Source organism: Engraulis encrasicolus, chromosome 3 (genome assembly GCF_034702125.1).
Source record: "Engraulis encrasicolus isolate BLACKSEA-1 chromosome 3, IST_EnEncr_1.0, whole genome shotgun sequence".
NCBI classification, from domain to species: Eukaryota; Metazoa; Chordata; class Actinopteri; order Clupeiformes; family Engraulidae; genus Engraulis; species Engraulis encrasicolus.
The window spans coordinates 53,824,153-53,850,630 of NC_085859.1; the positions used below are offsets into that span (position 1 = coordinate 53,824,153).

A 26,478-nucleotide genomic window follows, 5' to 3' on the forward strand; every position below is an offset into this window, starting at 1 on the left:
ATACATTTCGTATTATCACCTTCATCACGCTCCGTGAGACAAATTATGACTGAACATTGAGAAACAAGTGAACTGAACCAAAGTAAGCACAAAGACCTACAGACGGCTAGAACAAAGCATAGACCCTGCCTCTGTACTTTATCATGGCAATGTGTGTTTCTCTCTGTCTTTCTCTTTCTCTTTCTCTCTCTCTCTCTCCCTCTCTCTCTCTCTCTCTCTCTCTCTCTCTCTCTCTCTCTCTCTCTCTCTCTCTCTCTCTCTCTCTCTCTTTCTCTCTCACACACACACACAAACACATGCACACACACACACACACACACACACACACACACACACACACACTCACACACACACACACACACACACTCACACACACACCATCACCGTTTGCTGCCTGGTGTTGTTTAGCACTCAAGTAAGGCATGGGAGTGGGGCAATACATCAGCACCACAGTGGCATCCTCAAAGTGCCAATACAGCATCGTCACAGTGTCAGTACAACACCATCACCTAGGCAACAGCATCATCACCATGGCAATACAGCATCATCACTGTGGCAACAGCATCATCGTCATGGCGGTAACGCTTTATAATAAGGTTCTTCTAATAAGCGTTTATAGTCACTAGTAAGCAGGTAGTAATACCCTTACAAGTGCCCAATAACATGCGTATTAACTTTGTTAACATGCTTATTAATGTTGTTAACAGCTGATGAGTAACTTTATTTGAGTAAAAGCATGAAAATCGGTACACATGGTACACATCTTGAAAATTATGTTTTTTTTGTGACGCCTCCATATCTAGTATTAGTCAGCATATCAACATGGATATGTGTACCGATGTAAATAATAAGACTAAAAAAATAAACCACTATAAACACATAATAAGCAGCTTATAAGATGTTAACAAAGTTAATAAGCATGTTATTGGGCACTTGTAAGGGCATTACAAACCCCAACTCTGATGAAGTTGGGACGTTTGGTAAACAGTGAATAAAATCAAAATGCTATCATTTTCAAAACATTCAATCTATTCATTAGATGGAGAATAGTGAAAAGACAACATATTAAGTGTTAAAACCGAGAAAAAATATTGTTTTGGGGGACATATGTACTCATTTCTAATTTGATAAATCCAACACGTCTCAAAAGAGTTGGGACGGGGATCAGTGAAATTTAGTAAACATCCAAATAAGATAAAACAACAAAGAAGAACATTTCAAAATGAATTGTACTGACGGACAATATAGGTGTCCAGGTATAAGATCATCACAGAGAGGCTGAGTCACTCAGAATTAAAGATGCAAAGGGAATAATTACCATAGTTATTACATACATTTTTGAATTCCCTTTGATTTACCACGATTGAGTGTATATAAGACATATTTTTGTTAATAAAATCATTGCATAGGTTCATGACATCATGAAATATATATTGGCTGTAGTCTCACTCTAGCACTCCAGGAATTAGAGCTATTGAAAATTGACCATATTAAGAATGCTTAATGCATGAAAATGATACAGGGGTGTAACATTCTCCTAAGCACCTGAGCTCACTTGAAATAGACCCAGAAGACATGTGAAACTGTCCTTTGCTTACAGAAGTCAGCAGAAGTTGTAGAAGTCCATTCTTTTTGACAATAATAGAGCATTGCACATCCTGTGCTACAGTAAAAATGGACCATCCAACTTGTGTTAGTGCTAGCTTCAAAAGTCAGCCTCTATGATGGCATGCGGGTGCAGTAGTGCATTGGTTAAGATGTTCTCACTCATCTGTAGAGTTAAATACAGTGCTGAATGGTATAAATGGGTTTTAAACAGCATGAAAAGCCACTCAAGCATTATATTTTGAAGGGAGATCTTCGATTACTGCCACATAGTAAGGTCAAATTGCATTCTCTACTATGTTTTAACAGTTTGGCTCCATCATAAGAACCAGCAGGTGATAAAATTGTGGGTTTTTGGTCAAGACCTATCACACTGTAAGCACTACAGAAAGGAAAACATTGCAAAACATGACAAGGAATACACCCACCATTTAAGCTGGTGAAATCATGTCCAAGATAGGAATTAACACTGTTTTTTATATAAAATCATCTCATCGGTTAATGTATTTAACTGTTAAGTGTTGTCTTTTGTTTTGTTTTTAGTCTTCCTCGACATTTGCTGCCATTTATTGTCCCTGTCCCAACTCTTTTGAGACGTGTTGGATTTATCAAATTAGAAATGAGTACATATGTCCCCCAAAACAATATTTTTTCTCAGTTTTAACACTTAATATGTTGTCTTTTCACTATTCTCCATCTAATGAATAGATTGAATGTTTTGAAAATGATAGCATTTTGATTTTATTCACTGTTTACCAAACGTCCCAACTTCATCGGAGTTGGGGTTTGTACTACCTGCTTATTAGTAACTATAAAAGCTTATTAGAAGAACCTTATTATAAAGCGCTATCGTCATGGCAATACAGCATCATCACCGTGGCAATACAGCATCATCACCATGGCAACAGCATCATCGCCATGGCAATAGAATCATTATCATCATTATCAGCAGGGGCATAACACAACAATCTAGGGCTATGGTTGCAGCCCTAATGTGTCCCTCATTTATGACTGATATACAAAAGGGGAAAAAATCAGAATCTCTGTGAGACCTCCAGACACATCGCAAATGTTATGCCCCTATTTCCCATATCTTACTGACTTCCATGCTAAAACATCCCAGGCAGCAAATGGTATAAGATGTGGTCTTGTCATCGCGAACCCATTTTTTCTGGTTTTATTGTGTACCATGTCTTCTTCAGCCTCATCTACAATAATTTGTCATTTTCCTTTCAGAGGAGTTGTCTAATAAAAATAATACATTTCCCCTCGCCTTCTGTGGGTAATCATTCACCCTTCATGCTCAAGCCTCAGCCTGCGAAGCTTCAGAATTCTGCACAGGGAAGCCGACAGAGGGGGACAAAGGGGTCAGTTGTCCCGGGCCCAGGAAGAGAGGGAGCAGAGCATTGGGTTTTCATTACATTGTATGTATTGGGTGGGGGGCGGGGGCCCTTACAGATGACTTTGTCCCAGGCCCGGCGAAAGCCAATCTATTACCTGTGCGTGTGTACCGTAAGTTAAGAGAATAAAAACAGAACTTAAGACACAGATGACTGACAGCAGTGTTGCATGTGGTAATGATTTTATTGGCACAATAGTATATCAGAATTATGTTGTCTATCTCAGAAGTACCGCTTAAACTTATCCGAGTTGAAATACAAATGTTGCACTCAGAAAGAAAATGGTTTGATCAAAGCACATTTGGTGGTATAAAACGGGACAGATGCTTAGCAATATTTACTACGCTATCTTAAATCTCTACAAATACTGTACATAGAAACATCCCCAAAAAAGTTCTTTTTGAAAAGTTTTAGATTTGTGTCTATGCAAGCCATTGTGATTTTGTATGCACAGCGTTCGAGTCCAGATGGATTTAAATAGCTGGTTTTCATCCTCAGCATATAGCCCTACTACAGTAACTGAACAGCATCTCTGTGCTTCCCAGACATCTAATTCTCAAATCCTGCTCTTTATCCCCGTGCACTGTAACACATTGCAAGCCAGTAAAACGTAAGAAATGAAGTTGCCCTGCTGCCTTAAGCTTATGAGTTAGCTCAACTTGTGACTTAACTCAACTCGAGGCTCTTTCAAGTTGACTTCGCTTACAAACTTAAGGCAACAGGGCAACTTACTTTTTCATGTTTAACTGGCTGCAATGTTTTACAGTGTACCCTGATCAATAACACTGTCAAAGTTAAGACTTTATATATACGTATATATGCCTGTATACCTATTGTATAACTCCTGAATATCTGACCCCTACACAACATTTATAAGCACAGTCCATGTTGCACACACAGAAGTGTTTAAAAGAACCCTCAACGTTACATTTAATCTTATTCATCTTACTATTTAAGTCCTAAATACAATAGCGATCACAGCCATATACCAATAGTAAGCATATCCTCCTCTGAGGGTGACACACACACACACACACACACACACACACACACACACACACACACACACACACACACACACACACACACACACACACACACACACACACACACACACACACACACACACACACACACACACACACACATTCTGCCACACGCTTTGATATTCAACTGTAATAATAATTTGTTCCTCACATTTGAAAAGGGAGACATCTTTAAGAACACGGTAGCTTATGCACTTATCATTTTATATAATAAAATAGATTCTAATGGACACATCCACCTTCCTCATTCGTCTTACACGAAGATCATAAGCGCAATGAGCCTTTTACACCGATTGCTTAAGACAAAAGTGCTAGACAGTGTTTCAGCGGGGGGTGGGGGCGTCGTAGAGGGGATTCACACCGTTTGCCAGGGCACACAGCACTGAGGGGGATCAACAACTGTACACATCCCACAATGATCAGGAAGTGCTGAAGATCTGGCAACCTTAGCTCTACATACGTACATATACATAAATACAAATAGAACTGTGAATTAATGTTTGTTGCTAGCTATCATAAATATTCCACGTCAGTCATGCGCGACTGTGCACTGTAAAAACGACAAGCGCTCAGAGGAGCCTTCACTTTACCACTGTGGAGGAACCACTAAAGGTTCTCTCAGGAACCTAAACGCTCTCTGAGGAACCTAAGCGTTCTCTAAGGAACCTAAACGTTCTCTGAGGAACATACTGTTTATGTGACAAGGTTTGAGAACCCGGGAAGCCAGAGGTCCTTTGAGGAACCTTCACATGTTTACAGTGTGCGTTATGGGAACTACCAGTAGCTGGACACGCTGTGGGCTGATGTTGCATATTCGAACGACGATACACAAGAGGAGCGGAGATCATCTCAGACTGCTTCAAGCAGTGCCCGCAGGAGCGGAACTCCTGGAAACATGGGGCTTGAAACACTCTGTGGTGATGTCAGTGCTTTCTCCTCTGGGCCTCTGCGCACCAGCAGTCTATCATCAATATAGACTACAGTAGGAGCCAATGATTTCTTTAGTATGTTTTCAAAACTGCACCATGCTTGCTTCTTGCTAGGTCCAGCTTGAATTTGCCTGGTATGCGAATAGAATGGAAAACAATGAGTTGCTCCTACTGTGTAGCAAAACAGGAGATGCTACAGTTCCCAGTGCACATCCTGAAAACACATAATTTACTCGGCAATTAGGCCGAGGGGGAAAACAATAAAAGGGGTGGGGTGGTGGTGGGGGGATCACTTCAGGAAATGAAAACTCAAACAGTCCAGTAGAGACCCTGGACATAAACACCAGTGCAACAATACCAGAGTGAATCGTCATCATCATCATCATTATCATTATTGTATTATTATTATTTGTATCTATTATTATTAATAATAATCCTGAAAAAGGCAGTGAGAAGAAAAATCTAGCTACTATAAAATGCAGCTAAGGTGCCACATCGGGGCAGTATTTACAGTGACGCATGCTAAGGCTAGGCTACAACCCCTGGTAGCACACAGGTGACTCTCAGCCGGATCAGTGCCAGGACACAGCCAGAACCGGGCCAGTCCCAGGCCCAATCAGAGCCAGAGTCAGCTGCGCACTCAGGGATTTTTTGTATCGGACCAAAAGAACTGTACAGAGTCCACAGATAAATAGATTTTTTGCAAAAGTTTTGCAGTAGCACAGCCTCACACACAAAGCACGCCAAGGACATTTAGAAGAATTGACTGGGTGACTGGCTACATGTGTAATGTTTTTTGTGTGTGTGTGAGTATGTGTGTTGGCAGATAAAAAACACCACACAACACACTATTAACAGTATGGTGTGCACTGTACAGCCATGTGATGAAGTGTATATTGGATCATAATGAATGTAAACACAAGAAAAAAAGACATCTTAGTTAACAGTGTTGCGTTGGGTGAATCGTGACAAGTCTTGTGGCTTGCCATCAGTGCAGTGTCTTCCAGATTAACCGTCCACGGAAGGTTATAAAAACAAACATAAAGCTATTTTTTGTGTAGGGTCATGGCCCGTGGTGTGTGTGTGTGTGTGTGTGTGTGTGTGTGTGTGTGTGTGTGTGTGTGTGTGTGTGTGTGTGTGTGTGTGTGTGTGTGTGTGTGTGTGTGTGTGTGTGTGTGTGTGTGTGTGTGTGTGTGTCTGTGTGTATGTGTGTTCCACACATTGTGGACGGAGTGTCTTGACGATGCGATTCACTGACTCTGTTTGTCTCTGTTCCCCTGTCACATCTGTTGCCAAAGTCTCTCTTTTTTCCCATTCTTCCCACTCTTTCTTGCTTCTTCTTCGTCTTTTTCTTCTTCTCTTTCTCTATTCCCCAAACCCCCTGTTTATTTCCCTTTCTCTCTTTTGTCTCCCCTTCACACCACCGTGCTGACGGAGGGGTCCGAGAGGTTGAGCTGGCCAGCGATGTCCGTGGGGTACGGCTGGAGGGACAGAGGACAAGACACAGGCACAAGACAGGCAGCAGTCATTCCCTCACTCCACTGCACACGCTGCGGACAACCACATCATCATCATCATCATTATCATCATCATCATCATCATCATGACCCTGATGTTCTCTCTCTCTCTCTCTCTCTCTCTCTCTCTCTCTCTCTCTCTCTCTCTCTCTCTCTCTCTCTCTCTCTCTCTCTCTCTCTCTCTCTCTCGCACACACGCACGCACGCATGCACGCACGTGCGCACACACACCTAAGGTATGCAGGTGACTCTGTGGACCCAGACCTGATGTGGTGTGGATGTAAAACTCCCAACACATCAGGACTGGGTATGAGACTGAGTGCCACCCAGTAGCAGAGCAATACCAGTAAACATATGCATGTTACCCAATCAGTTTGTACCTCAGCTTCAAGAACACAGCTCAAGAGACCCTGCCACCATAGGGGTCTGTCTGCCCTTGACTCGGAAAGCTTGCGTGGCTGTTTTGGGACCTGAGACCTGCTGGTAGAGACAGGAGTTTGCTCTCCGATAGGCCAAGAGAGACTGATCCTAGATCAGAGATCAAACCTTTGTTCTACTGCAAGGTCCTTTTCATGCCCAAGGTAATTACCATGGTCCATGTAAATAGTCAAAACATATGGGGGTAGGGGGGGGGGGTGTTTACCAATTTAAATGGGGTTTTTGACCATTTTTGTTTTGTTCTTGTTAAATGTGGTGTTGTGAATGAGAATCGCAACCTGTTTCTCTTGGTGACAATACACAACTGAAACACACATTAAATGATTGGCTGATGAAATTATTATCATTATTATTATCATTATTATTATTATTATTATTATTATTATTATTATTATTATTGTTATTATTATTGTTACTATTGATCAACCTATATGTCAAGTGTGGCTGTTTTTCTTTATCTTCTCTATTCGTTAGCCGATGTTCAAGTCAATCATGTCTAATTTCATGGGGGAGTTCTCATTCAGTCACACCGGTTACACTCTATCAACCAATTACTTACACTTGTCACACTCACTAGCTGCTGTCTGCCACTGTGGCTCAACGTTCCGAGTCAGGGAGCAACCAGAGCAACCCGTGGCTGCTGGTATACAGTGTAGTCAAAAACAGCATGAGAATTTTCTAGTCTACTACAGTTCACAGGCCATGCCGAGAGAAAAGGAGAGAAATAGTGTGGTATAGTATGGCGTGGACATCAACAAGTCAAAACTCCATTCAAAAATCCATTGATAAAGAAACACTTATATCAAATAAAAACGATGAGTCACATTTGAGAGATGATGAGACAGTATAGATCGAGTATAGGCGACGTGTCTGCTCTGTCTTCTTCTAATCTGGACACACCCTCTCATACCGTCTGAAAATATACCACTCTGCGTGCGAGCAGAACACTAATTAAAACTCGTGAAGTGATGAATCTAATACTGTCTTGGAGTGACCGTTGTCATTTGTCAACACTCTCGCTCTGTCGCACTCTCTGTCCTGAGAAAGCACAGACAGCAGTCAAGGAGGCGAGAAAAAAGTTGTTATTCTGCCAATATGGTGCAAGATTACACTGTGATACATTATTTACAGGTCTCTCTGGCTGACAGCAAGGGGGGGGGGGGGTAGAAGTAGGAGAAAAAAAGATTTTTTAAAAACTCCATGTCCTCAAGAATTCTATTCCACACTGGTCATTAAAAATTAATACACAATTGATCTCAGCCTCCGTCTAACAGATATAGTAATAAAATATAATAAAAGAGAAAAAGAAAATAGAAAGAGCGCTGTCTTCTCACTAGGCTTGTGTGACCTTCTCTGGATCAGAGACTATAAGAGAACCGACCCCCTATAACCAGTGATCGCACTGTAGGACTCAAAAGAGGCTGGCTGTGCAAATGTGTTTGAACCCATGTTAAGCTTCTTGATGTCTCTGATTTCGTCGGTTCATGTTGAGTGGACAGAGGCTTCCTTTCAACTCAATACGTCTGATCTCCTTTCTTGACAGAAAGAACTTTCTTATTAAAGAGTTCTGCAACTGAACACTCAGTATGAACGAATGAATTCGAAATCAGCACCAGCAAAACAGAACCAACCCATCAGAGCATGGCTGCAAACAAATAAAAAAAGAAAACAGTAAATAAATAAATAAAAGGAGACGTTACACTTGTGAAACGGCTGGAGTCTTAACCTTTTGTCGTCAATTCGTCAAGGGTCATTCTATTTTATGTTTTTTTTTTGTTAAATTATTTTTCTAATTTCTTTATTCGTTATCCAAAGCATGTGAATCTCTTTGGCCGTATAATGATGATGTTTTGCGTTGTGTGGGTGTTGTTATCATGAGACACGTGGGTGGCAGGACGTCACAGCGTGGAATGAGACAGCATTTGGTTATTGATTAAGAAGGCGAGTGCAGGACAAGGGACAGTGTTAGGGAGACAGCTGAGCTGAGCGACAGTACAGTAAGGAGGGTCTTGAGGTGGTGGGTGGTGAGTGGTGAGTGGGTGTTGGTGGTTGGTTTGGGGAAGTGGGGGTTGGTGGTGAAGGTAAGACATACACACAAACACAAACACACACACATACACACACATATATAGAAAAACAAAATAATAAATAAAAGGTGGAGCACAAGGGCAAATCACATCCAGGTTAGCAGCAGGAGAAAGACCAGCGCGGAGGAGGACTACCGTACCTTAATAGGCCCCTTACCCCATGGGAGCCAGGGAGGTTAGGTAACGCTGAGGGGGGTAACATCTTGTCTAGTCTCTTCCCAACCCCTTCCAGCCAAAAAACAAAAACAAAAACAAAAACAACAAAAGACCCTAAACGCTATGGCACCCCCTCGAGAAGGGGGATGAGCCTACTACTAATTTTCCAAAAGGACAATAAACAATCTATCTATTTAGCACCTGCTGTATCCTACAATATAGCGCCCCCTAGTGATTGGACTTTCCCACAGGAGTCTGGATGGCACAACTGATGGCTCCGACTAACAAGACATGTGGCCATGACTGGGGGGGCTCCATGTGTGAAGTGGTGAGAGAGATAGTCTGAGATGAGACTGGTTGTTGGAGAAGAGATATGAGATGACAGCAAGGAAGGAATGAAAGAAAGAAAGAGAGAGAGAGAGAGAGAGAGAGAGAGAGAGAGAGAGAGAGAGAGAGAGAGAGAGAGAAAGAGAGAGAGAGAGAGAGAGATGGTGGAAAAAGAGCAGGAGTGGGTGGGAGGAAAGAGATGGGTTTACCCTTGAGGGAGGGAGAAGGGAGGAAGAGAAAGAGAGTGAGAGAGAGGGAGGGGGGGCGGGAGAGCAAAGATAGCAAGATAGAGAGGCTTTTAACAGGGAAGGGCGTTGGTTTTCTTCATCTCCTTACCGTGTCTTTGGAGGACCTACGTCTCTTGATGTTGGAGGCCACCATGGAGGTACTGATGGACCTAAAAGAGCCTTTCACTTTGGGGTCGGGCTCTGCTCTATCACTTTTCCTATCCTAAAATAAATATACGTGAGAGAATTATTTACGTTGGTTCAACTGGTGAGGCGTGCGTGGCTTAACTCTAAGGTCTAAGGTCTATCCAACCTACCCCCACCCCCTCTGAGCCCGCTTCTTCACTATGCCTCGCATCATCATCATCATCATACCCACCCACCACCCTCCTCACATGCTCCCCACAGGCAGTATAACTCAATGCTACATTATGCCATTTTCATTTTTGCATAGCTTATCTTTATATCTGCATATGATTACTATAGCATACTCTATAGGGTTCACATATATACTGTAAGCATCAGCAATCCACATCAACACAACCTAAGCATAATCTAATCTACTGATGTATGAACGTATGAACATGTCTAATTGCTTCTCTACGGATAAGAATATTCTACTACAGTAAGCAGCCCCATAACATCTCCACACAGAACCCACGGCTCTGGCCCAGACCCGGCCTAGATTTGGGGAGCGCATCTGGGGGCGTGTGTCCTGCCTGATGCTCTCATCTTACAGAGGCGACATCAGAAGGCTTACATACTGAGGCTCCTCTGGGTTGGAGAAGTGAGAGAGGCGAGAGAGAGAGAGAGAGAGAGAGAGAGAGAGAGAGAGAGAGAGAGAGAGAGAGAGAGAGAGAGAGAGAGAGAGAGAGAGAGAGACCCTAACTAGGGCTCGCTTACTGTCTGAGACCTAAGGAAGCAAGAGGACCGTTTTGGATGGTATGAAGAAAGAATACAGAACTACCATCCACAATTTTCCTCACAATAAGCACTAGCAAATAAAATTAAGCAAATAAAAAATGAATTAAATAAAAAATATGTATTTAATTAATAACAAGGCAGTAAAGACAAAAAGCGGTCATTTTGGAGGAGGGATGAGAGACTTAAGAATGAAAAAAAACATGGCTAACCAATCAGTAAGTAGAAAAAAATCAGGACAACCTTTGTGCATTATACCCATGGCAAAAAGGGGTATAATGACCTTCATAGCACAGCCTGTGGCAAGAGCGAGGCTTTGAGAATGGGGGTGGGGCTGTTTAGGGGTAAGGGTGTGGGGTGGGGGTGGGGGGGTGGGGGGTGTTTGTGAGTTCAGCCATTGGAGACATGCAGTACATGAAACTCAAAAAAGGAAATGCAGAATGAATGACATGATTAATTTTCTTTTTTACAAAGGCCAACGACATCCCATTCAATCTGTCAAACATGGGCTTCACAGCACGTGATGACCCCAAGGAGCCCAGCTTCAGACTTGTGCTGGACACCATACCATGAGCTTTTGACTCGTAATACTGTACCTGAGCTCACCTGCATGGGTCTTCTCTCTTTTTTTGTTTTAAACCAAACCAACATGGATTGTTTCTCTTTTAGACTATATGCAAAGCTGTAAAACACCGTTTTTTTCCTTTTCAAAAAAGAGAAACAGTCTCATTCATTTTTCATTTACAGTAAGTGTAAAAGTTGTCCAAGGTCATTGGTATGGTGAGTTGAAGATGAGGTATGGGCTCCTTGGCTGGTAACAGCCGTGCCCAATGAGAGTGGAGGTTCAGATGTCTTTTTGAACTCCCACTCGGCTTGTTGTTATCGCCATCATCAGCAGCTGGGGCATCTTTTAACTACTATAGCACAAGACACTCAAGACCCACACCTGCATCCGGCCCAGTGGGGTTTGATGTGCAAATGTTGCTTCTGGAGGAGAATTCAGCCAATACGCACCATTGTTAGAAGAATAGAAGGGTTGTTGCGAACCGAATCACCATGGTGATATTGCTGATTCTATAATTCTGGGGAGGGGGTGGGCTTGAGGAGTTGTGTTCTTTTTAACAACCACATATTCGATCGGAACATGGGAGTTTTTTTTTCTTTTAATCATACATTGTGTACCCTCATTATTGCACATTATGGACTCAGTAATCAGATTCAGACGAGGACGTGGGTTTGTCAAAATGAGCTTTGACCTCACACAGGATGTTAAAAAGCCTGCAGAAATAAATAAACAAACCAAAAAAGTTAAAAAAAGAAAAAAAAAAAGAAGAAGTGCTTTCCATTCTCAGCGGAGCTGATGGGCTTTTTGTTCACGTCTACTTGTTGTTTTTTTGACTAATTATAAGTCTCATGGCAGCGCTCCTGGTGGGCGATGCGGAGGTGGACCTGGCAGACGGCTATGAACTTGGCAAGCACCCGGATGGAGCTGATACCAACGAGCAGCGCTGACTCTGGCAATGTTGATGTAGCTGTAGACGGCGTGGCAGAAAAACAGCTTTTTTTTGGTCCCTCTGTGCCATATGTTTGAAAGATGCTTCTCATATGCTCTGCGCGCAGTAAAAGTGCAGGGTTAGGCTTTTTTATGCATAGCATAGCACGGCAATCAATATTACAAGCTTTTGTTTTTTGAAATGTTCTTAACACGAGTGTTAAGGAACATTTGCCATCTGTAGCATATGTTTTGGTACCATGCTCTCGTTGCGGTGGTGCAATGCAATGCTGCCCTATGACCAAGAGAGGGGGAGGGAGGTGTGCAAATCTCAGACAGGTGGGCAGAGGGCTTGGGGATTCTGGCAAAGGTATCTGAACTCATCATGTTGTAGTAGCAGTTGTCATGCTTTAGTTGCCTGGGTCTGGTTAGTTTTTTTGACCTTCTAATGTCAAAACAGTTCAAAATTGGCATGTCTCAAACGCATCCACATGCAGATAGAATACATGCACAGACAGCATATTGCAGAAATCAGAAGAACATTTAGAAGTGGAGATACACATCTATGCACATATCTAGGCAGATCCACTCAGAGACATTCATGATAAAAAGGCTTTCATAATCATTCATAAAGAATCTAATTTGGTGATTCTGTGCATTCATGGTGATTGAACTCCAGCTATATACCATGCATTGGATAGTAGTGGTAGTCAGCCTATGTGTACGTAACATGTTTTTATGTTTGGCTTAAAAAATCTTTTAGGAAATATAGTGCCCAAAAGTATGTAAAAGCAAAAGGCCTCAGACACTGGCATTCTGTTGAGTTGTGTGACGTGAAGTGATCTGGTGTGACGATTCCTTGACATCAAAATGCAAGACTTTTTATTATCTCTTATGTCTATGCCAAGGTCAGGTTTTACAAATCTGAAGTTGGTAAATGGGGCCAACTCCATACAAGTAGATGGCAAAATAGCAGATTTCGAGAGCCTGATATTGCGATGTGAGATAGCATTTAGAAAGTTGATGGGGCGTAGGATTTATATGGGTTAGTGTCACAAGGGGAAAGTTGTCATAAAAGGTAAGATGGAAACAACTTGACTTGTAATGAACATATTCTATGAATACATTCTCCATTTGTGCAAAAGGCATACAGTATTCAGATCTGACCTGATGGATTAGGAACTAGGAGATAGTTCTGGATGTTGGGCTCACACTCTGGGTCCTGTAAACACAATGTCTGCCCTGTCCACTAAATCAGTGGTTCTTAACCTGGGGTGCGCCAGAGATTTCAGGGGGTGTGCATCATTTTTTTTGTGTTGAGGTTTTGACCAAAATTCTGCTTCCAAACATTATAATTAGGCCAAATCAAGACCAAATTATAACACGTTTTGGACCTAATGTAAAGTCATTAAAGTATTGATTAATGTCTAAAGTAAGAATCAGTGATTATTCACTTAAATCATTTGTTAGTGCGTATACACGTGTAGACGTTTGGGTTGGGGGTGCACGGCTTGTCTTTGGCACAGGTTAGGGGGTGCTTCAAGAAAAAAGGTTAAGAACCACTGCACTAAATCATAGATGTAGCTCCTGCTTCCTCATCTACAGTCCTGAACTGAAGAAATCTTTTTAACCCCTTAAGACATTAAGGCTTTATAAATTAGCTGTTACCAGCATGTCAATGAATGTATTAAGGCCCTGTGCACTGTCATAGTAGTGTAGTACTATAGTAGTTAACTTTCAATGTCTATTACAGCGTGCCACAGGAGGTACAGCGTGCATTAAGGGGCTACTGAAGGGTCTTCAGCCTTCAAAGGCAAGTTCAATTGGTCGCAACTTGGCCTTTCGGATTGATGAGAATCCTCAGACATCTTCATCGATCTTCACCGATTTCCTAATGTCAGATGTCACCTCGAAAGTGAGACTGTCACGTGATGTTTCCAGAGGGGATAACGTTCATTGTTATCTCTAGATCAGGGATTCTCATAGCACTGCCATTTTGATTCTCTGATCCTCTGGAGGTTGTGGTATGTGGGTATATAGGACTGTGTAATGGAGCACATTAACTCCGTAATGCACACTGTACCACCAGTGGAACGTAGTAATAGTCATTGAAAGGTTCATTACCATAGTATTACTCTACTATGACATAACAGAGGGCCTTTAGTAATGCTTTAGTAATGACTTGGTCATTGCCATTCTGGTAACAGCAAACGTTGTGCCATTCCAACAAGCCTCAGACACTTGCTCGATAATTTCTCCCATGTTAAAAATCTGGTGTCAGTAGTGAGATTGCTAATTTTATGACATCAGCAGGTTGTCTACTGGGCAATGTGTTTGGGTCTGAACTGAGGCTTTTTGTCGGATATTCCAAGAGGGTGGAGGAAACCAGATTACGTTAACCGGGAAATCAGCTAATGAAAGAGCCTGAAGTCATCCTTTTATTTTTGACTGTAGGTGTGTCTATTAGCAGGCTTACCATTTTATGTAGGCCTAAGTTAACTTATCGCTTAGCATGTTCTTGGAATACCCCCCCTGCACCTGTACTGCCCCCCTCTGGAGGTTATGGGTTGTAGCGGCGTCACTGGCTCTGTCTGCTGTCATGAGGCTGAGTGCTGCTGCGGCTGGTTACCGCACTCTCCCTTCGGAGAGCATCAGAGGCCCTGCGTGGAGGTACCCTACTTTACAAATCTCTTATAATCCCTGCTCTGTGTGTGTGTGTGTGTGTGTGTGTGTGTGTGTGTGTGTGTGTGTGTGTGTGTGTGTGTGTGTGTGTGTGTGTGTGTGTGTGTGTGTGTGTGTGTGTGTGTGTGTGTGTGTGTGTGTGTGTGTGTGTGTGTGTGTGCGTGCGTGTGAACATGTATGCGTTAGCGTGCGTGTCTATGCCTACGTGCGTGCGCGTGTGTATGCGCGTGTGCATGCACCTGCGCCTGCGTGCGTGTGTGCGTGCATGCATGTGTGTTTGTGTGAGGGGTAAAGACCTTCCGCAATGTCACTTGCTGTAACTTTTAAAGCAGCTGTTTATCCCTATTTTTATGAGCCTCCACAAACACATCCTTATACGCTCTTTTTTTAATCCGTCTCCCACAAACACATCCTCTAATGCCCTCTCCTTTTCCTTTTTAGGCGGTGGATATGTGTGTGTGTGAGAGGGGTATATGTGTTTGGAAACTATACTAGATATCATTGCAAAGATTTGGTTAGGATGATAACCTTGGTTCATTATGTTTTAATCTTTAACCCATTAAAATGCGTTGTTATAAAGTTGCTGTGACCACAATGGCAATGGCCGAGTCACTGTGCATTACTAAAGGCCCTCTGTTATGTCATTGTGGAGTAGTACTATGGTAATTCACCTTTCAATTACTATTACAGCGTGCCACTGGTGGTAGGGCAAGCATTATGGGGCTACACTAAGACTACTCAGTAGGGTTGATGTGTTTGACCAGGCATGTTTTCCTTTGACCCAGACACAGTCCTCCTCTCCTGCACTGAAAATGATACAGGAGATGCTGGTTACTGAGACTCACCACGTAGGGCTCTGGGCCAAACACTTAAGATTCTGGTGCTCGCCTGCTTTGCTGTGCTTCTGTTGTGTGCACTCCAAGGATGCAAAGATATAGCGAATGTGTACACCGACCAAGCACCACCAAGCAGGACTGGGATGGAGAAATAGGCTTATATAGGCTGGCCCTTTGGCGATAATGAAATTCCCTCTTCTGTTGTGTTCCTGTTTTGTTGTGTTGTGTTTGGGTGTGGGGAGCTCATTTCATTGTCCTGCTCGGAGGTGACAAGCAGCATGCTCAATGACTCACCACAGGCAGGGAAGAGGGAAGAGAACGCTTGTGTGAGGGACTCAGGGAGGTTTGTGTGCCGTTTCCTTGTGGCGTTTGCCTTGAGGAAGCACTTTGAGCAGAGGCTTGACTGAATTATGCAACACGAATAGTTTCTGGTGGTCCAGTCATGCTGTACATGCATACGGTATATCAGTCACAGATTGATGTTTTGCGTGATATTGGGTGGACGAATTTTGACCAAATCTTGTTGTGTACTCTATCATTTAGAAGTAAGTGAATTGATTATCATTTGGGGGACAGCGCTTCCAATTGACGATTCGGTATTGAGCTCCACCTATTTTATTGTTTTTTTTAAATTACTGAGCTGGGCAACAACAACAACAACAACAGGGTCAGAACATCACCAGACCAGGGCCATTGCAAGGTTTGATGAAGACCACATCAGAACGTATCGGGGCCAAAGTAGAGCAACGCCACCAAGGCCATAGCTGAACGCCAGCGTCAGAGAAGGGCCCAATCAGCGTAGCTCTTCCGCTACTTGCGGTTTCCATGGCCATGGTCATTCTGTGCAACTCATGCAGTTGCCTGGGGCAGAATGTTGAGAGTTATGTATTCTCAGCAATAAGAACACCATAATCCTCTGAGTGTGTGTGTGTGTGCGCGTGTGCGCGTGTGTGCATGCATGCGTATGTGCGTGCGTGTGTGCATGTGTGTGTGTGTGTGTTTGTGTTTGTTACTGTGTATGTTACTGTGTGCACCTAAAGCTCATGGTCATCCTTCCTGGGGCTATCTTCAAGCTTGTGATGAAGCCATTGCATGCCAAGACACACCATCATACACACACACACACACACACACACACACACACACACACACACACACACACACACACACACACACACACACACACACACACACACACACACACACATATAAAAATAGACGGTGTGTCTGTGTGTGTGTTCACGTGCGTATGTGTGTGTGATATTTGTGTGTGTTAGCAATGCTTAAGATAGCGCGTACTGCAAGACAGCTAGCACGCTATCATTCGGGTGTATTCATTTCCCCTGACGCGGAAACCAAAGCAAGAGAATCCATCCATTAGTCTCACGTGCAGCATGAGGTCATTAGAGGCCATGGCCAGAGAAGCTGACAAGTGGGGACAAAGGGGTCAGCTGTCCTAGGCCCAGGGACAGGGGGGGGGGGTATAATTGGGCACTCATTACATTTAATGTATTGGGTGGGCTTTCAGATGACTTTGTCCTGGGCCTAGCCAAAGCTATCCGCAGCCCTGGCCATGGCCTTAAATGCTGCATACAGAGAGGCAATGAGGGTTTTTAAAGCAGATGACAGATGCCAGATGTTTTATGAAATCTGTATCTTCAGGCTAAACTGTAATTTCAACAAATTTGCAGGCATCTCACATCTGCAACCATGGGCTGCATTTAGACTTTTCTTCAGGCTCAATGTGTTACTGTAGTTTCGTTATGTTGTGTTGAGGCATTTTACTGCTATATGACGCCTGATTATTGCTTCATATTTGGGTCCTTCGAGCAATAAAATCTCTAGCTGTGATGATAGTATCTAAAAAGAGTAGGCAATATTGTATAAAAAGAGTCTTAAGGCTAAATACATTATAGTACTGTAACCACTGTGCCTTGGATCCCTTGTGGAAGAGGAGAAGGGGGCTGCAGTGTGTGTGTGTGTGTGTGTGTGTGTGTGTGTGTGTGTGTGTGTGTGTGTGTGTGTGTGTGTGTGTGTGTGTGTGTGTGTGTGTGTGTGTGTGTGTGTGTGTGTGTGTGTGTGCGCTCGTATACTGTATGTGATATGGGATGTACCTGAAGGTTCTTCCTCCAGACGTTGACAGCGGCGAAGGCGAGCTGCATCTGCTTGCGGCGCGCATCCTTGTGGCGCTTGTAGGCTATCTCGATGAAGATCAGGAAAATGCCAGCCACGATGCCTCCAGCCACTAGCATGAAGACACCTGCACGTGTGTGTGTGTGTGTGTGTGTGTGTGTGTGTGTGTGTGTGTGTGTGTGTGTGTGTGTGTGTGTGTGTGTGTGTGTGTGTGTGTGTGTGTGTGTGTGTGTGTGTGTGTGTGTGTTTGTGTGTGTGTGTGTGTGTGTGTGTGGTGGACACAGATTGAAAAAACATTGTTTTTCTCTTATTGACTGCATGAAAGGTCATCTGTGCTGTCTGTGGAATTCTGCATGAAACTGAAAATGCTAAAAATGGCCAGCATAGCTAATGCCATAGCTAATACTACCATGTAAGACTGAACAGATATACAAAGTATTTCTACTGTGTTTTATGGCAACAAAGCATATCCCATATAATACATTATACACATAACTGAAAAAGAATATGTTGTAGATTAGTCACAATCACTGATATTTTTTACAGATTATTGAGCAGTATTGATCACTGACCATCGGTCAACAGGATACCTTACCTGCCATATTCTCAAACGTGAGTGTGGCTGGGGCATTGCTTCTGGAGTCACACTCCTGATATCGCACCCAGGTCTTATCCAAGTCCTCCATGAAGCCATTCTCATGAGAGCTGTGCGACAGAAAACGTCATCAGCATTGAACACTGTACAATACAATTGGTAAAATCCTTCACACTGAAACCTGTGTGAAACATCCTCATTTTACCCCAGTAACCATTTCATTAGTTCACTATCTGAAATTTGGATTAATCCTGTATGCATACATCTTCGTTCTCGCTGGAGAACGGACTTCTCGTGATTGTCCTACTCTCACAGGAGAGAGGCTGTCCACGCGGTGGACCGATCATCAAAGTGCTTCACGGGGTCCGCACAGACCACTGCAATCGAAAAGCTGAGCTAGATGGATTACGCAGTACGTATTGGGCAAGAGCACTGGCTGTGGTGCTGAAGTACTGCCACGCCCGAGAAATGTCTACGCGGTAGCTCGGAAGTACGGGGTGCCACTAAGAGCTCGGGCAGTATCTGCGCCCGCAGATATGTGTGAGATCTGAGCAGACACCCCCCAGCTGATGACGGTCAGAGAGCAATCGGGTAAGGTGAACTGTAGAGGAAGGTAGGGCAGGATGCCCAATGAATTGACTGAATAGCAATGGAAGGGAGGTGAACGGGGAGGAGGTGGGTGAAAACGAAAAACCAAATTTCTGACTGGAGACAGGTGAGCAGAGAATAAATGCTGTGCAGTAATTAAGGGGTGTTCCAATTTTCAGTGCACTGAATTACACCAAATGATGGCTGAGCGAAGAATGAGATTCAGGTGGGTAGGCTAAATAGGTATGCCTATCTTTTTGCGCTGAATTCCAACGAATGACAGTTATGTGGAGAATATATGCAGGTGGAAATTACGGCATGTCAAATTTCATTACAGTTCTCCCGAACTTTCGTTTTTAGCTAACAAATCAGGATCATTATCTCGCCCTAAGGAGGTTTTTTTGGAATATTGTAATCACCCTGTCTGTCTATCTGTCTGTCTATCTGTCTGTCTGACTGTCTGCATGTCTACATGTCTGAATGTCCACCTGCAGTGTATGTGGGTCAACTGCAGGGGGAGCCAAACATACAGTCACATACACACACAGTCTTGCGCAAACACACACATAGGCATCTGTCTGTTGTGTGATGTAAAATAGTTGCCCTTTGTCAAGGGTGGGGAGGGGGGGAGGGCAGGTTGCCATCTCTGATTGCACTTTTTTTTTTAGACTAAACCAGGTCAGCTGGCGAGGAAGGACACATTAAAATGGGGGCGATTACCAGAATAACATTGAGAAAGGGGGGGTGATGGATAAAAAAGGAAAGTGGGCTGTAGTCTAATGTAATGAACGAATGGCTGCTGTGCTCCTCACCTGAGAATGGCCAGCGACACGTTTTGTTTCCAAGGGCTATCTTTGCGCATGCCAATCCCGAATCCAGAGCGGAAAAACAACTCCCCTGTAGTAACCAGGTCACATTTCTGCGAGGCTTCAAACTCCAACACCGCGGAATCCCAGATGAAAGCGTGGAGTTTGCTGTTGGATGGTGGACAGAGAGGGAGATGGATTTAATTCACGTTGGCAATTATCATGAAATACTGCACGCTCTTCTTCCAAAGTGGTGCGCAACAACAATAACAGCAGCAGCATGTGTCTAACCAACCGAGAGACTGCAAATTAATTTTTCATTTCCCCCTTTTTACCTGACAGCTTTGGAACAAAGTTTGAAGTGATTAAGTGCTCCTCCAGAGTACTAAACCTCTCCAATTAAATTAGTTCTCCACACACGTTTCTGACAGGCCGTGTTTTCTGCTGGGAATGTCCTGTTGTGTGCCCCAGAGAGAGCGCCTGAGCAACAATATGACCTAGCTTCACGCTGGCATACAGCTCTAGTGGTGGACAGCTGAAACTGTGTCAGGGTGCACAACACACACACACGCACGCACACACGCACGCACGCATGCACACACACACAGAGGGAGAGAGAGAGATGTCCGTAGTCTTATCTGGCCGCAGCCCCAGCATGTTAGCTCCACTCCACTCCACATAGTGGCTGAATGTGGAGCAGGTGAGCAGCTGAGGCCCGGATGCGGTACAGCTCTGGCACAGATCAGGCCTTACTGTAGCTGCTGTGCTGTTCTTTCAGCCATACCCACCCCAATCAAACCCAGCAGATCAGGAAACCGATTTACTTCAGTGGACTATTTGTAGTAAAAAATACTATATGTACTTTTGGGTTAGTTCCACCAGATCTTTCTTTGGGTCTACCCGCTTTAGGACTTTTAGCTAAGCCCCTGCATTCCGTATTTTGCCCTCAGTTTGGGCACAGTTATGCACACATTTGGCTCTGCTCTACAGTCCTGATTTAGCCATAATTACAAACTAGTCAAATCACTTTTGGTACAGGTGGATCTATACTAAGTTCCAGTCCAGACCACAGCCATTCTGAGGCCACATCAAATCAAGATCCTTCAGTTCCAGGTAACCGAGCTTTCAGGATCTGAACACACATCTTAACCCATTGACGCCAGATGTTGCGTTACGCAACATTGGCCCTGATGCCGGTTGTTGCGTTACGCAACATTATTGATTTGTCAATATTTTCAAGACGCATGGGCGATGCAATCCATAATGTTTTGTTCAAATACACAAGAGGTGGGTGTTCTCGATTTTTTAAAGATCATGTGGTGGCAAAAAAGTTTGATTTGTCGACAAAAATGTCAAACGAAATCAACCATGCTCGCTTCTGCAGACGTGGATTGTTTAGTCATTTCACACAGGTAAAAAAAAAAAAAAGGCTGTGGTTCGCGAGACATGCTGTTACAGCAAACGTGACGTTCAGTTGAAAGGTAATGAACAGATTTCGATCGAGGAAAGGAAATATGATTGAAGACCCTTTAGATAGAGAGCAGGAGTGTGATTTGCCGCGGCCGCATGAAGAGGTGGGCGAGTGGCTTCCAAATAGACAGTCAACTAGATTTCGCCCCCGACATTACCAAAAGTTCACTCCGACACTCGGGGCAATTGGCGAAGTTGCCAATATCAGAGGAAGCACGTCCTTTAGATAGGCCTATTTCAGAATATTTTCACTGAAGAACTTTCGGATATGGTGATAGCCTATTGGTGAGGCAGACAACGGTAGACATGCGGATTATAGACGCGCGGCCACACATCCAGCTCAAAGTGGAGCCCCGTCTCAAAATATGATATGAAATAGCTCATCGTCTCTGCATAACGTTTGGAGGAATAAAACGGCCATAGTCGCCGGTGGGAGAGGAAGTGGCTGTATCAGACAAATGTCCCCTGATTTATGGCAGAAATGACTGCCTAATAATTATAATAATAATGATTATTATGATTTAGTTATAGTCGGCTATTGTAACAGTAGCAATAAATAGCCTATAATAAATAGCAGCATCAAGCATTATCCTGAAAGCACATGACATTTTTTCAATCATTTGATTATGAGATATGATTTTTTTAAGGAATATGTGTTAGTGTTAATGCTGAATGATCATAATCCCGTGACAGCAGAGGATTTTACCTTTTCAATGCAATTTGTCCCATGTCCCTATGTGTTCCAGAGGCTGAGATATTGAATTTTTCTTCGGAGTTTTCAACCAAATTTTCTTATCTCAAAAAACCTCAGGCATTGGGGACCTTTTCTAAAAACTTGCTCAGGCACCAATGGGTTAAAGGATAAGTTCAGCCAATTTCAACATGAAGTTGTAATGCTCACACTGCCCTAGACTTGTCAGTAGACATTTTTTTTTCTTCAGCCTTTTCCGAGATCCTGGTCATTGTAATGGGGGCAGATGTTTGTTTACATTTCAAAAAAACATCTTGATTTATTCCCAATGTAGCATCCAAAAGGTTGTGTAATATCAGCAGACAACTAGCAAACGGTGATACCTATTGGTAAAATATTTGGAGTAGGTTTATGTTAAGATTAAGAATTTTTAAAATGTAAACAAAATCTGCTCCCATTAGAATAACTCAGATCTGCAGAAGGGGCTGAGCCGAAAAATACAGCATCACCGGGTACAGAGCAAGCGTGAGCAATACAACAGCATATTGAAATTGGCAGAACTGGTCCTTTAACACAAAGACTGTTTTAGGCTCTAAAAACACGTGTAACGTCATCACACGATCAAAGCCAGATCTGGTCCGGAATAAACAGCAAGGTCTCTAGCAGAGTGCCAGCAGCGCCTCCTGTCCAATGCAGCAGGACTTTAGGCCCGTGGCCCAGCTCTACACTGCGGGTAAACTCCAGCTGGCCTGGCCTGTTAGCGCTCTGCTCTCCACCCCACCCCACCTTTCATTTCACATGGCCCTGTCTAATCCGCCCAGCACTGAGCAACACAAGGGCTTGGTTTTGGCCAGACATTTGACCCGCAGGCACACACACATACAGTGCTCATATGGCCTCGTATTATTTATATGACCAGGAAAGAAAGGTGCGGCCCTCTTCAGATTAGGCTAACTAAGACTAGAAAGGAGTCGTTTGCATTTTGTATACATTGCATGTACGTTGTAAGTTTAGACCAAATGGTTTTTAGTGACAGTTGAAACCCGACCACACACCTAAACCAAAAAGCATCACACAAACTTAAATCACACGTTTTCATGCACATGTCGAAATCACACTGATGCCCCATCAAAACACATAGGGCCTGGTCAGATATCGTTCTAATGTTGACACGGCATCATAAGAGTAAGTAAGATAACACCCCGATTTGAACCGTTTGTCACGTTTCTGCATGTCGATTCTTGATCCACAACACCCTTTGATAGGTTAGGTTTAGGGATGTTTTTGGTCTTGGCACAGTTTAGCAACAAATTTGCTATTTCCCTGGCTTGTTTCGCTGTTCTTGGCAAAAGTAAAACAGCAGAGATATTGCTTTACTTACAGGTTAGGGTTGGACATGGTTTTGGTTAGGGCACAGTGTTTAGCAACAGAACTTCACAGTGGCAACAGAAATTCGCCGACATGGTGGGAAAACTGTGCAAACCTCGTCACGTGACAAAAGTGCTTTTCCGCAGGGTTGAGGACCACGACTTAATTTGCAAAGGCGTTGTACCTCAACGTGGAATGCACTGGCATGAGATACAGTACATACGCCTTTACATGATGCCAATCTGCTAATGTAGTGGAAGTGTCGTCCAGGGCTGCACTGGTCATTTGGCATACAGGGCATTTTCCCAGTGGGCCGACAGTCCTCAGGGGCCGATGCTCTCGATTTTTTGTTTGTCTGTTAGTTAGTCAGTTTGTTTGTTTTTTACTTAGATGTTGGCCTTCAACTTAGATGGGTCAGTCCATTGGTCTATCTTCAGTATAGAGTGGACTGAGTTAATTATAATATCATAGAAAATCAAGGGGCCGTGTGAGACGCTGGTCTTTGCCATAAAAATGCCTGGGCTGTTTTACGATCTCAGTCCAGCTCTGGTGTTGTCCTTCCACATAGGCATCAGGCAGCCTACATAGCAAAGTTGGTCTGGCCTAGAGGCTGACACAGTCTACTTACACTTGGCCCACATAACACAAACTAGAGTCGATTAGTGGGCCATCTCTCTGCTGTGCTCTCGTGAATGAATGATTTGTTTTGCTATACTTCACTACAAGTCTACTGGGTGCCTGTGGTTCTGGCACAGCACTGAGAACACACTTCCACCATGCTCTCTCACACACTTAAAGCTGAGTGAGGCACTTAGACCACACTACCCCACATCGCCCATATTGTACCTCACCCATACTGTAGGCCTATAGTGCAGCACATGAGCTCTTCGGCAAAACGCAATGAAAGCCATTTAAAAAGCAATATTCATGACTCTGGATGGATGTTATCTGATTTTCCCTGACCAAATTCAAACACCAAGGCAGTGATTTTACTGAGGTTTCTCAAAATGGATGAGTGTGCAGTCCATTATCATAAAGTTTTGGAAAAGAGCTCTTCACATACAGCTACCAGGCGGCACTGAAAACACACTTTATGGTCCAGCATACAGTACTACACACACACACACACACACACACACACACACACACACACACACACACACACACACACACACACACACACACACACACACACACACACACACACACACACACACACACACACACACACACACACACACAGCTACTGTATATGGCATTGACATTGCACAGCATGGATAGGCTCACACACACACACACACACACACACACACACACACACACACACACACACACACACACACACACACACACACACACACACACACACACACACACACACACACACACACACACACACGCACAGCTACTGTAGTGTATGGCACTGACCCTTCCCACACAGCCTGGATACATGTAGGCTGACACACACACACACGCAAGCACGCACACGCACACGCACACGCACACGCACACGCGCACAGTCACAGCTAGTGTACTGACCCGTCCCGCACAGCCTGGATAGCCTCGGCGGCGCTCTCGTAGTTGTGCTTTTCCATGTGGCGGTACATGGTACTCAGCTCAACCTGCCGCCGGAAGTAAATGTCCACAGAGCTCTGCTTCACTGTGGCATAGATGAATTTGTCTGATGGGTTTCGCAGCTGTTGAAAACAAACATGAATAAATTAATTCATTAAATAAATACATACATTCATACATACATACATACGTACCTACGTACATACGGTACACACATATATACATATACACATATATACATACATACATACATACATACATACATACATACATACATACATACATACATACATACATACATACATACATACATACATACATACATACATACATACATACATACACTGTGTGCAGAATTATTAGGCAAACATGTTTTTTGACCATATTGTCCATTTTATGCGTATTTTCTGCCACCAACCTTTATGAACATGAAAACCTATTGGATTTAAGCATTCCAGATCATGCATATGTGTATAATAAGATGGGGGTGTGATCAAAGGAGCCCAACACCCAATATCCGGTGTGCATAATTATTAGGCAACTTTGCTTTCTCCTGGGAAAATAGGCCACAAAGGAGATCTAACAAACTCTGAAAAGTCTATAAACAATTTTGAAGTCTTCCAGAGGGATGTGGCTCTCTTGAAATTGGCAAGACGTTGGTAACGTTAGCACAGAAGTATCAAATGCACCGTTGCAAAGTCATCAGTCTCACATGAAATGTCACTGCCAAAAATTTGAAGAATTTAAGGTGAAACTACAAGAAAATTATTAGCATGCAGTGCTATCATATTCCAGAATGCAAACTTACATCAGGTGTCCAGAAGAACAGGTTGTTGAGCACTCAGAGACATAGCAAAGGTAAGAAGGGATGACACCAGACAACCATTTAACAAGTTAATTAAGTCAAGACTGGGTCAAGAAATACCATAGGACAGAGTTTTTAAAGGTATTATGGACTGGTGAAAGTGACTATTGACAGACAGGGTGGATGAGCCCATAGCTGGATCTGTGAGGGAAAAGTTTGCAACTTTCAAGAAGACAATGGTATTTATGCAGTATTCTGCTGGCATTTGAGTAGAACTCAGGAACTCATCTGAGTGTGCACATTACCGATCTAGCCATGGGCTCATCGATCTGGTCCATTAACAGTCACTTTCACAAGTTCATAAAACCATTGACAAAATTGTCTAAAGACCTTTCTTGACCCAGTCTTGACTGCATTTCTTGTTGAGTGGTCTTCAGGTTTCAACCTGTTTTACCTTGGTCATGTCTCTGAGTGCTGAATACAATGTTCTTGTGGACACACGATGTAGGTTTCAGTTCTGGGATATAACAGCACTGCAGGGTAATCATTTTGTGATAGTTTGACCTTCGATTCTTCTCAATCCGGCAGTTACTTTGTGAGCACAATGCATGTGACACTGATGACTTCGTAACGGTGCATTAGACGGATATGACCAATATCTGGGCAATTTCAAGACAGCCACATCCCTCTGGAAGACTTCAAAATTGTTTATAGACTTTTCAGAGTTTGTTAGATCTCCTTTGTGGCCTATTTTCCCAGAAGAAAACAAAGTTGCCTAATAATT

General features: G+C 43.4%; 1 protein-coding gene across 1 annotated transcript in view; it reads right to left on the reverse strand.

The window, feature by feature from the left end:
• Nucleotides 1-6,395: 6,395 nt before the first annotated feature.
• The window catches only part of grin1b (glutamate receptor, ionotropic, N-methyl D-aspartate 1b), a 51,662-nt gene continuing 31,579 nt past the window's right edge, over nt 6,396-26,478 (reverse strand). The window contains exons 16-21 of the mRNA XM_063195729.1: nt 24,854-25,011; nt 19,792-19,953; nt 18,392-18,501; nt 17,778-17,923; nt 9,842-9,955; nt 6,396-6,461 (exon numbers count right to left, since the gene is read on the reverse strand). Of these exons, the coding sequence (XP_063051799.1) occupies nt 6,396-6,461; nt 9,842-9,955; nt 17,778-17,923; nt 18,392-18,501; nt 19,792-19,953; nt 24,854-25,011 (756 nt within the window). The remainder of the gene's footprint in view (nt 6,462-9,841; nt 9,956-17,777; nt 17,924-18,391; nt 18,502-19,791; nt 19,954-24,853; nt 25,012-26,478) is intronic.